This window comes from Pleurodeles waltl, chromosome 3_1, assembly GCF_031143425.1.
Source record: "Pleurodeles waltl isolate 20211129_DDA chromosome 3_1, aPleWal1.hap1.20221129, whole genome shotgun sequence".
Classification (NCBI taxonomy): Eukaryota; Metazoa; Chordata; class Amphibia; order Caudata; family Salamandridae; genus Pleurodeles; species Pleurodeles waltl.
This window is the reverse complement of record NC_090440.1, coordinates 1,050,462,343-1,050,474,401: the sequence shown is the minus strand read 5'-3', so window position 1 is coordinate 1,050,474,401 and position 12,059 is coordinate 1,050,462,343. Positions and strand designations below refer to the sequence as shown.

The 12,059-nt window shown below is 43.1% G+C and overlaps 1 protein-coding gene across 2 annotated transcripts in view; it reads left to right on the top strand.

Moving 5' to 3' along the window:
* Positions 1 to 12,059, top strand: part of INSIG2 (insulin induced gene 2) — a 118,515-nt gene that overhangs the window by 22,816 nt on the left and 83,640 nt on the right. For both annotated transcript variants that reach the window (XM_069224340.1, XM_069224339.1), the window contains exons 3-4: positions 4,671 to 4,795; positions 5,997 to 6,163. In XM_069224340.1, coding sequence (XP_069080441.1) covers positions 4,671 to 4,795; positions 5,997 to 6,163 — 292 coding nt within the window. The remainder of the gene's footprint in view (positions 1 to 4,670; positions 4,796 to 5,996; positions 6,164 to 12,059) is intronic.

The window sequence follows — 12,059 nt, the reverse complement described above, 5'->3', positions numbered from 1 at the left end:
AGCTTAAATAAAGAGATATTGAAATTGAGATGAAAAAAACAGCCTTTAGTCTCCCGATAAAAATGGTACCTCACTTGTGTGGGTAGTCCTAGTGCCCGTGACAGGAAACACAACATTGACACATCACATTTTTACATTGAAATCTGATTTGTTTTTTGGAATGTGCCTAGCTTTCGATTTTGGCCTCTAGCTCAGCCGGTACCTAGGGAAACCTAACATACCTGCGCATTTTTTAAAACTAGTCGCCTAGGGGAAACCAGGATGGGGTGAGTTGTGGGGCTCTAAGAGGGGTCTGTTAACCAGAATCCTTTGCAAACCTAACAATTTGGCAAAAATATATACTTTTCCGTCACATTTCGGTGATAGAAAGTTCTGGAATCTAAAAAGAACCACAAATTTCCTTCCACCCATCATTCCCCAAAGTCTCCCGATAAAAATGGTACCTCACTTGTGTGGGTAGGCCTACTGCCCGTGACAGGAAATGCCCCAAAACACAACGTGGACGCATCACATTTTCCTAAAGAAAACTGACCTGTTTTTTGCAAAGTACCTAGCTGTGGATTTTGGCCTGTAGCTCAACTGGCACCTAGGGAACCCTACCAAACCTATACATTTCTGAAAATTAGACACCTAGGGGAATTCAGAATGGGGTGACGTGGGACTCTCACCAGGTTCTGTTACCCAGGCTCCTTTGCAAATCTAAAAATCTGGCAAAAAATACTTTTTCCTCACATTTCGGTGAGAGAAAGTTCTGGAATCTGAGAAGGAGCCTCAAACTTCCTTCCACCCAGTGTTCCCCCAAGTCTCCCGATAAAAATGATACCTCACTTGTGTGGGTAGGCCTAGTACCCACAAGAGGGAATGCCCCAAGACACAACCTGGACACATTACATTTTCCCAAAGAAAACAGAGCTGTTTATTGCAAAGTGCCTAGCTGTGGATTTTGGCCTCTAGCTCATCCGGCACCTAGGAAAACCTAGCAAACCTGAGCATTTCTGAAAACTAGACAACCTAGTGGAATCCAGGATGGGGTAACTTGTGGTGCTCTCACCAGGTTCTGTTGCCCTGAATCCTTAGCAAACCTCAAAATTTGGCAAAAAAACCAAACACTTTTTCCTCACATTTCGGTGCTACAAAGTTCTGGAATCTGACGGGACCCACAAACCTCCTTCCACCCAGCGTTCCCCTGAGTCTCCCAATAAACATGGTACGTCACTTGTGTGGGTAGGACTAGTGCCCGCAACAGGAAATACCCCAAAACACTATGTGGACACATCAAAATGATCAAATACAAAACTACCTGTTTTTGCAGAGGGGAGGGCACCTGCATTTTTGGTCCTGGGCTCAACAGCCGTCTAGGGAAAACTACCAAACCCAGACATTTCCGAAAACTAGACACCCGAGGGAGTCCAGGGATGTGCGACTTGCGTGGACCCCCCTGTGTTTTTGTTTTTACCCAGAATCCTCAGCAGCAAACCTCAAATTTAGCTAAAAAAAAAAAAAATCATGTGTTTCCCCACTTTTCTCTGTGGAATCACAGCACCGGGACAACTTTCCTACCACCCAGCGTTCCCTCAGTCTCCCGGTAAAAATGATACCTCACTTATGTAGGTGGGACAAGTGCCTGTGACAGGGAAGAGGCATAAACATGTTGAAATTCAGCGGGAGCCAAAGTGGGTCCAAAAGGGCAGTTTGGGAAGAAACGTTTTTAGGCTGACAAATGGGGCAGAATGTTTATCGGTATGGATGCGAAAATGCTTGGTGGTAGGAATTTTGTGGATACCTGCAGATTCCGGAAGGTTCCATCACAAAAATGTGGGGAAAATGTGTGATTTCAAGCAAACCTGGAGGTTTGCAGAGCATTGTGGGTAGGAAAATGGTGCGGGTGCATGTGAAGCACACCACCCTGGACTCCCCCAGATGTTTAGTTTTCAGATGTGTCTAGGTCTCGTAGATTTTTTGACATGGCAGCGTCCCAAAGTCCAAAAAGTGCAACCCTCACCATTCCAAGTGGGACGATTTTGAGAGTTCGACAAGCTCTCATGGCCCAAATGTATAATCAAAACCCCAAATAATCAAATGTCCTCTTGCTTGCTGTGGGAGGAGATGTTTTAGTGTGCATGGGGTGAGCTGAAAGACTATTACCCCTTCAGTTGGGGTGGGGGCATACCCATACCGGTTGGTAGCCACCACCTACTATTTTTTTTTTTTTTTTTTTATTCCTTGGCATCTAGTAGGCTTTCTGCCACCCCAGGGAGTGTATCGGGGGTAATTGTCTCATCTGCCCACCAGTGGGTAGAACAACTTTGTCCCCACTTATTTGGGGTGTGGGTATGGCCATGTCTCCCCCCCCCCCCCCCCTTTTCTGAAAAAAAAACTAAATCTTCCCTGGTCTCTGGTGGGCTTTCTGCCCCCTTGGGGGTAGATGGGCCTTACAGAAATAGGCTGATCGGTCCCAAGGGGGGCAGAAATGGCCAACAGTAATCTGCCCCCATACAGAGCGTCCCAAGGAGCTGCTCCCCACAAACAAAACACACACCAATCCCTGGTGCCTAAGTGGTTTCTGCCCCCCACTAGAGGCAGATTGGTCTAATAAAGATAGTCTGATTTGCCCCCTAGGGGGGCAGAAATGGCCCAAATTAAATTTGTCCCCCAGTGGAGCGACCCTTGCCTAAGGGGTCGTTCCCCATTAGTAAAAAAAAAAAAATCCCTGGTGCCTAGTGGTTTCTGCCATCCTTGGGGGCAGATCAGCCTAATTAAAATGGGCTGATCTGCCTAAGGGATCGCTCACATTGCGTGAAACTGATGTAAAAAAATAAAAAGAATCCCTGGTGTCTTGTGGTTTCTGCCCTTCATGGGGACAGATTGGCCTAATTAAAATAGGCCAATCTGCCCCCGGCGGGGCAGAAATAGCCAAACAAAAAATTGACCCCCAGGGGCGCGACCCTTGCTCAAGGGGTCGCTCTCCTTCATTCTTAACATTAACAAAAAATAACTCCCTCATGTCTAGTGGCTTTTGCCCCTCTGGGGACAGATTGGACTAATTAAAATAGGCTGATCTGCCCCCGGGGGAGCTGAAAAGGCCTAATAATAAATTGCCCCCATGGGAGTGACCCTTGATCAAGGGGGTCACTGCTCTTCATTCATAACATAAAAAAAAAAAACTCTGGTGTCTAGTAGCTTCTGCCCCTCATCCCACCTCCTCCCCCCCGGGGCAGATCAGCCTAATTAAAGTAGGCTGATCTGCCCCCGGGGGGCATAAAAGGCCTAGTAATATATTGCCCCCCTGGGGAGCGGCCCTTGCCAAATGGGCTGCTCCTCTCATATAAATAGTCAATTTTTTAAAAAAAAAAGTGAAGAAAAAAAAAAAAGATCCCTGGTGCCTAGTGGGCATTTCTGCAGCCCAGTCGCTTCACGATCGGGCTGCAGAAATGCTTACAGAGGCATGAAAGGAAAGGCCTATCCTTTCCTTTCATGCCTTTGCTTGCCTCCACCTCCCAGTCAGAAGAGAAATGCTTGGCATTTCTCTTCCGATCACACTGGAAGTTGAGCTTCCAGCACCATGGGAGGCGACCTCTGACATTGTCAGCAGATGTCACTGCGGGGATGGGTGGGGGTCGGGGATGGAAGGGAAAGCGATTCCCGATCCATCCCTGACGTGGGGTGTGGGTGGGAGGCCCACGGGGGAGTGCAGTGGGCTGGGTGCAGGATGAGCTGGTCTTGTCCTCAGCACATGGGAACCGTGGCCGAGACCAGTTCGTACCAGGCACCCAGGGGGTTAAACTTCTATTTCTCTATCTGTCGTCTGGCTTTACTGTGAGTGATCGCATTCTTCTCTACCACAAGGAGCATATTGGCGCACTAAGTAGTTTTGTTCAGTACCAGGAACTACTGTGGCAATCACTGGCGTAACTAAACTGGAGGGGGCTCCCCTGAAAAGAAAATGGAGATCCCCCCCCCCCCCCCACTCCCCTGTCAAACCCTCCCCTCCAGACTCACTAAGGGCAGGTGCTGTCCTGAGGGGGGCTGCGGGACGGAGGAAACACATCTTCCATTCACTATGACTTTGAACAGGATTAGGAAGCAGTGGAGTTAATATATTATCAAATAAAGAATTACTAAACTCAATAATTCAGCATTGCCATATTGCAAAGACCTATGTAATGGCAGGGTCATTTATTCAGTAGACACATATCAAGGATACTGTTTGGAATGCAGCACTCCAAGAATTCGAAATTAAAAATTGATAGACGTTAAGACATACTTGCTGTATATTCTGGTGACTGAATACATCTGTACTTTAAAGTTTTAATTTTTGTTGTGAAAAAACACTAAACATTACATAAATCAATGTAACTAAATTGGTCGCCCTGCGTTCATTATGCAGATCCAACGTACAGTGATAAACCTCATGTCAGATAGACTAAGCTCCTATAAACTTTATTGCTTCTCTTTAAAGTTTGATTTATTAGTTATTGAGCAGCCCTTAATTTTTTATTTAAGGAAGATGATACCAGTGTTTGCACTCCAGTTATTATTTTGAAAATTACCCTGGTCCCCTTGTGAACAAAACTGATGACAACCGTGTACTTGTTTTTCGTCAAGAGTACCATGTCTGCAGTTCGCACATTATATTGACCATATGCTTTTCCCCCCACATTTATCTACAGCTGCGATTGGCCTCTTGTATCCTTGCATTGACCGACATCTTGGAGAGCCGCATAAATTCAAGAGAGAGTGGTCCAGTGTAATGCGATGTGTAGCAGTCTTTGTGGGTATAAATCACGCCAGCGCTGTATCCTTTTCCTGCAAGTTGTTTGTGGTCAGTAATAGAGTTCATGTACTTGTCTGTTTTTGTTGGTCAGTAATAATTAGCATAAACTAAAAAAACAGCAATTTCAAATGGGCTTCTGGTAGATGGTAGTAATATAAATGAACATGTTCACTTTTGCTCAAGAACGCGGTACGCCTTTATCTAGTCCTCCGTGCTGCCAACATTAAAAATTCAGAATTGTTTTTCTGTTTTTTTTGTTTTTGTTTCTTTGTCGTGACATTTGAAGTAGACTATGTAAGCTAGATTTTGGTGATAGTGCATTTTTTGGGAATATTTTCCTTTCTTTGTTATTCGGAGAAAATTATATACAAGTAGAAAAATATAATTCCAGAATGAACAATAGATCATTCATACATTAATAAAACGGGCAGTATCTACGTGCTACTGGCATGTCGTCTTTATTTACACCTCTATTTTAACATTAACCCTACAACACTTGCCCTGCCCTTGATGTACTCCCACGTACACCACAACACTAGTGCCCAAGGTGGTAGTATTTTTTCCCACTTATTTTTACTTTAAATGCTTTTGTTTTTCAGTTCTTGGTTGTGGCCAAGAGATTAGGTTACATTTTCTGAATGGTATTGAACACAATGTTAAAGGCAGCATGTTATAAACCAATTGTATTCTATAGAATTCTCGATAGCCAAGTCACAATCCAATTTAAAACATTTTAAAAACAATTTTTAAAGTGAATACACCCGTGTCCCCACATGTCCTATCGACGAGGGCAACTCTTTCCGAAAGTAGTACTGAACAATTTACAGAAGTGATTTGCAGCAGTTCTGTTATTCGTTAGCAGGTAGACCATAACATAATTGGTGTAATAAGGTATGTCTCCTTTACTCATAGTGGATTTTCTTTTAGTAATCTCGATGAAAGAATTATTCCCTGTCTTTGGGTTTTCTACAGCTTATGCAAAAAGGAGGAACACGATAGGACCCCTTTGTAACAGGAGGCGATTTTTGTATGCATTTATCAGCAGACTTCTTGTAACATTTCTAGACCCGCCGCATCTCCAGCCTTTGCTCCTGTTAGCGTTAACGTAAAATCAAAAGTATTTCTGGTGTTTCATTTTGTGGGATAAATCCGATTTCTGTATTGTAGAGAATACATTTCCTTTTTTCGTCTACGACTTTCTTTTCCTTAATGGTGATCACAGAAAGTGGACTTCGCAAATAACATGCAGCTCTCCCTTACGTTGGCAGCACTTTCTATTGGGCTTTGGTGGACGTTTGATAGATCAAGAAGTGGATTTGGTCTTGGGATTGCTATTGCATTCCTTGCAACCTTGGTGTCTCAAGTTTTAGTCTACAATGGTGTTTATCAGTAAGTATAAAACTTTAAATGTAAACTTTATTTAGTAGTTCCAAACATAGTGCAGATTCTCCAGCCTATCGCATACTACATTTGCATTCAGCTATTGGTTGGTCATTTTGTCTCAGGAGTGACAGAACTATTCCCTTCCCATTTTTTTGAATGATAAACATCACTGTTACCAGTCATTTGGGTGAAATGGTTTGTAATACATTTTTGAGTATGAACGTAATTCCTGCCATGTTAATGTCTTGTATTTGTCACCTGAGTTTTATGGCTTTACTTTCTCTTCAACTTTTTTATTGCTACTTATACATCGTTAGGTGGGAGGAGATGGAGTTAAGTTCCCTCTATATAAATATCAGTTTATTTTAAAAGGGCAGAGTACGAGTCTGAGGCCTGGCTACGTTTGCAGAAAGTGTGGTTTGTGGCGAGGCTTTATGGATGAAGAAGAATTCTACCTGAACCCATTTATTGACACAAATGAATAGTGTGTGTTACGACTGCGTTAAAAACTAATGAGGCGCTGACGAGAATTAGAAGGCTGTTGTGGGGATCGTACGGTGAACCCATTTAAGTGATTTAGTTACTTTATTGCTTTTACCTGAACAGGTATAGTGTAAAACAATCCAATAGGTGTGGCTGTAATATGATGTTGGTATGGAAAAACTCTCCTCATGGTAGGGGACGTGTATCCCTCCCCTGGGTGCCCAACTGTACTGGTGTCTGGATCCCTAATACTGTTGTGTTTTTTTTTGTTTTTTTTTGTCATTGGAGAATACAGATCATACATGTGCCCCATGACATAGGTCTGTCTCACGACTTGCAGTCTTGTTGGATCAGAAGGAATGCTTAATGTGCTACCTTTATTGTGGTGGTAGGCTACTCCCTTCACCAGGTGTTAAGCAGAATGAGCGTGGTGGTGGCAACATACTGTGTAGGGATCAGCAGTAATGAACAGGACCTTTTTAGGTCTCGGTTCGACAGTGCATGCGCTGTTTTGAAGTGACGTGTTGTGTTCTGTCTGTGGGCGTAAAGCTGCCCATAACCCAGCATCAAACTCCTTTGCTTTGATATAATTTGTCATGGCATACAGGCATCATCCCCTCTTCTCATGTTTGGCCCTCCCATAGAGCATGGACAGCTGCTCCAGGTTTTCAGAGCTATTTTTTATTTGTCTTCAAGCATTCCATAGGAGTACTTGTGTTTTCAGGCCATCTCCCTTATACCTGTGGCTTCTTTTCTATTTCACCTTTCTGCCCCTGTCTATTTCGTCTCTACCCTCCCTTCCCCTCGCTGCCTTCAATTGTCTTTGGCTTTTCTCCACCCGTCTGCCTTCTATTACACTAAATGATGTGTGAATTATAAATACATCAACTGGCACTGGCATTGGCACATAGCATGTTAGAAATCCTGGGTATGCGAACTTAAAGGCATCTCACCCACACTGCCACCCTACTGACACCCTATCCTGTCCCTCCAACCATTGTGGCAAATTCAGGACACAGGAGCAGATTCACTGTTTTTGTAAACAAGCCTCTGAACGTTTTCAGAAACCTGATTTGTTTCCTAAAAATAGCATAATGTGGCTGTTTAGAAAAGGTAATTTTACTATCACTATCTTCTACATTAAGTAGCGCCTTTATGTAAAACACTTTGGATAGGATGCATTCTGTACAACTGTTTTTCAACATGTCCTAAAATAACCAAATTCCAGTTCTTTGGAAGCATACGTGCTTCCAATGATAATTAATATCGTTATTTTGTACTTTATAAATTACACACCTCCATAAAGCAATAAAATAGGATACATCCATTGTGCATAATATCATAATATAGAGATTACTACAAACTGAGTACAAGAGCGCCATTTTGTGGCTGCAGTGAGAAAAGCAATGAAAACATGCTAAAGGATACTGTGTGGCTAACAACAACCACAGTGGCTGGCACCCAGGATTTCCCAGTAAGAGCACACAAATAACACGAAAGTTGGAGGTGTTTTTGTTTTGACTTGGAAAGCAATGGATTCAAAGCGCTAACCTTTTACTGATGTAAAGCTTGATTATGCAAATACTCTGCACTCTATTCCTTGACAAACAAAAAACAAGAATTGGCTAATCCAGTAGGTTTTGCCTTTGAGGGCTATTTTTTGTTTGTTTTGTAGCCATGCTGTACAGCATTGGAACTGCTGTGCAGCTTGGCTTTACAGCATGGCTAGAAGTAATAAAAAAAAAGTGCAACAACGTAGCCAGCGCTAGCTGCATTATTAAGGTTTTTCCCGTGCCTTTCAGCCATGCTGAACAGCAGCACTGATGCTATTTAATGTGGCTTAAAGACATTGACATTGACAGCGCTAATAGCTTTTGGATTGCCGATACCTATAGGCTTTGCTAATGCTTGTTTACCTTGTGTCACTAGAGTGAGGCCTACAGACTCACTGACCTTTTTAAGAGTTCTATGCTGTGTGTTTAACTCACCCTTGGCTAACATCAGGTAGCTGTGAAGTGCTGCGCAGTTCAGGAGTAGTGAGACTGAGCTGGTTGTATGTGTCCCTAGGATAGGGTGCAGTAAAGGTATTATGCAGTACTCTGGAGTGGATGTGTGGGTAGTGCATGCACTAGGTGTATGTATGTCAGGGAGTAATACATTGCATGAGAGAAGTAGTGCTGTGCAGCACATGCACAATGAAAGCATGTGCTGGTTGTATGTGTGCTTGCATGAAGTACCATACATGAAGGATAGAAAGTGTTGTACTGCGCACACATGGTGAATGTGTGTGCTGGCAGTATGTGTGTTTGTAAATAGAACACCCTGGTTAAACATAGAACAGCGTCAGTGCTGAACAGTGAGCACAGACTGAGTGTGTGCTAAATACATGTTTACATGTAAGCGTGCAGTGAATGGCGGAACAGTGCTGGACAGAAAGTGTGCTGAACAAAATGTGTCTGCAGTGGTGCATTATGTAAAGGACCCTGGGTTCCATTTTGAGAAGCACAAGGCTGCCTGGTGAAGACATGAGTAGCAGAGGAAACCCACCAGACAGATTTATATATTTCTGCATTCCTGTGAAGTGAGGGGGAACACACCGGAGGAAAAACAAAGGGACGCCCTTTACACTTCAAAAGGTTGTTCTTTGATTCAGTGATAGATCACAAGGAAGTGGACGGGACACACATCTCTGTAAGAGGGATGGGGCTGATGAGGGAATCATAAAGAGTAGAGCTTGGGGTCTGGGATTAGCCTTGTGATGCATATTTCACTGTGGCTGACAATCAAGAGTGAACTCTAGACACTCCCATTGATTGTGTTGTGGGATAATCAGCTTAGGAGTCTTCCCTGCTGCGACACATATCCTTCTTGAGGAAAGAAGTAAAAGAGGTGTCCATTTCAACATGAGCAGAACTGCAACATAAAACTTAAGATTCAAAGTCTAAATTTCATTTTGGTGTCTGGAAATAAACTGAAAGAAAGGGCAGTTGAGACCTCAAACTTTGACTTCTACCAAACAAATGGGATGTGTGAGAAGTAGAAGCTCTGCAAGACTTCTGCCTGTGACCAGGTCTGGTCTCTTTCTGCTTTAAAAGCAGACATCCCCAGGACCCCAAGATCACCATTGCCTGCCTGTCTGCCATGACCAGTGTGTGTAGAGCATTGGAGGGAGTGAGGACTAGTGGGAAGCGCTATGTGAGGATTCCCTGAGTGAGGTGTGAGGCGGTGCGCCGTATCGGCTCTATGATACCTGTTTGCCAGGAAGGGGCCGTTGTGTTCTTAGCTGTATTGACAGCGATGTGCGGGAAGCACCAGGCTGCCCCTCTGCACGGCGGTGACCTCATACGCCATAGGGTTCATTGATGACTTGATTTTGGGCCAAGAGCGCGGAGCTCGAGACTGCTGAAATAGGCAACCTCATATGCCAGGAGTGGCTTCCAAAACCATGTTAGTCAAGGGTTTAGGCCACTGTGACCTGCACCTGTTGGAGTCCCTGAGGATTACTAAGATGCCACTGACAACTTCGTACTCTCGTAAGAGCTCTGGCCACGAGCTGAAGTATCACACAGCAAACTAGGACATCAGGAGTGAAAGTCCTCAACCACCATGTAGCCCCTGCATGCGCTATGGCCCTTTGTAAAGGGTTTTGACAGTAACACACATCCAAACACAGGTCAAACACAGGTATGATTAAATGCTGATGCATGTGTTAACACATGCCAGCAAGACCTATTGACAAATCCAGCAGATCTGGCCATTCTATTTGAAATCTTTTTTTACCGACTGGCAAGCTTGTGTGAGTGCGGCTGGGTGCATAGGCGAATGTAAATGGATGGCTGAGTAAGTGAGTGAGTTGATTGGATGAGCTGAGGGTGATGAGAGAATGCGTTATGAATCCTATTTTGAGGTCCACAACTTCAGCTCCTTTCCCTGCTCACAAACATTATGCTGACTTCTTTCAGTTTCCGGGTCTTTTGGTAGCTACCGTGGTCAAAAAGGATACCTTTAATCAAAGGTTATGGAGCATGCAAATTAGTTTTATTTGTGCTGGTTACAGTTGTATCAAAGAAGTGTACCACTAATTATATTGTATGCAAGTAAATGTGGACTGGAATCAATCATGCAGTTCAACATATACATAAAACTTTATTCGACTTTCCAACAAGTCATAAAAGCAGCACATAAAAAAAACATCTTAAGTATAAAAGCACAATAAATACAGTGACCTGGATAAATACCAAAAATACATTGTCATATTAATGAATCCAATCGCGAGTATTTAAATAGCCTGATTAGCTTGGTACCAGTACACCCATGGACTTTCTTACTGTTATTACAGAACATAGGACATTTGCTAAAATTCCACATATTTCAGTGGAATATAAGGTCTGTAAATTAATGTACGCAGTGCAACACTGTCGCAAATTAATGGATCTTAAAAAAAGTATTAGCAAGCACTTTCTCTGTTTTTCATAGAATTTACAAAAAAGGACCACATGTATCGTAGTTTGTACAGCCTTTGCATCACAAGGACATGCCCCTAGAGTTACACTCCAATCATTCATACTCGGAAAAGTTACTAAACGATGGAACGTGTCTAGCCTTAATCTTGTAAGGACAAAACGATGCTGAGGTTTTGCCGCATGCCCTCTGTGGACAGGATTAGTTGGTTAGACATGACACTATGCTTTTTTGACTCTGCTTCCCATCGCTGATCTTCTAGATACTTCAGGGTCAAAACCCTCAGTTCCTTCCTAGACAGTCTTTCCAGTAATTCTGGGTTTGTATAGTATTCTTTATGACCCATATTTCCAAAGGTCATGATATACCTCAGCCCTGGGACTCTTAAGGAGCGTACTGATGCCATACAATTTCGTAGAACTCCCTTGTTTGGTACAGTGTGTTCTGAAGTCCAAACTTTCTGCCATAGTAATAATAGCTGTATCTTTATTAGGTTGGCTAGGAAAGGAACCCCTAATTCAGCATTGCTGATGTATGATGAGGTGCCATTTGGTACCATTAGCAAGTATCTAAATAAATAATTTTCCACCGTTTGGATCAGGTTACAGTTGGTATATCCCCAGATGCCTGATCCATACATGGCATCCGGAATGCATTTGGCTCTATAAACTTTTACCATATTATGTGGGGTAATTACCCCTAGTCTTTTTTAAAAGATCTTCAGGGCCGCCATTGTTTTTATAATCCTGTACTTTTTTAGCTTTCACACAGGGTACCCAGGAACCTTGTTTATCAAACCTTATATCCAGGTATGAAAATGCTCGGGTTGTATCGATTTTTCCATCTTGTGTAGTAATATTATAGATCTTACTCGTTTTCCTACCGCAGTTCATTGTAAAAGTTTTAGAACGATTAACAGTGAGACCCCAGTCTGTCGTGAAAGTTATACAAGTAGTTA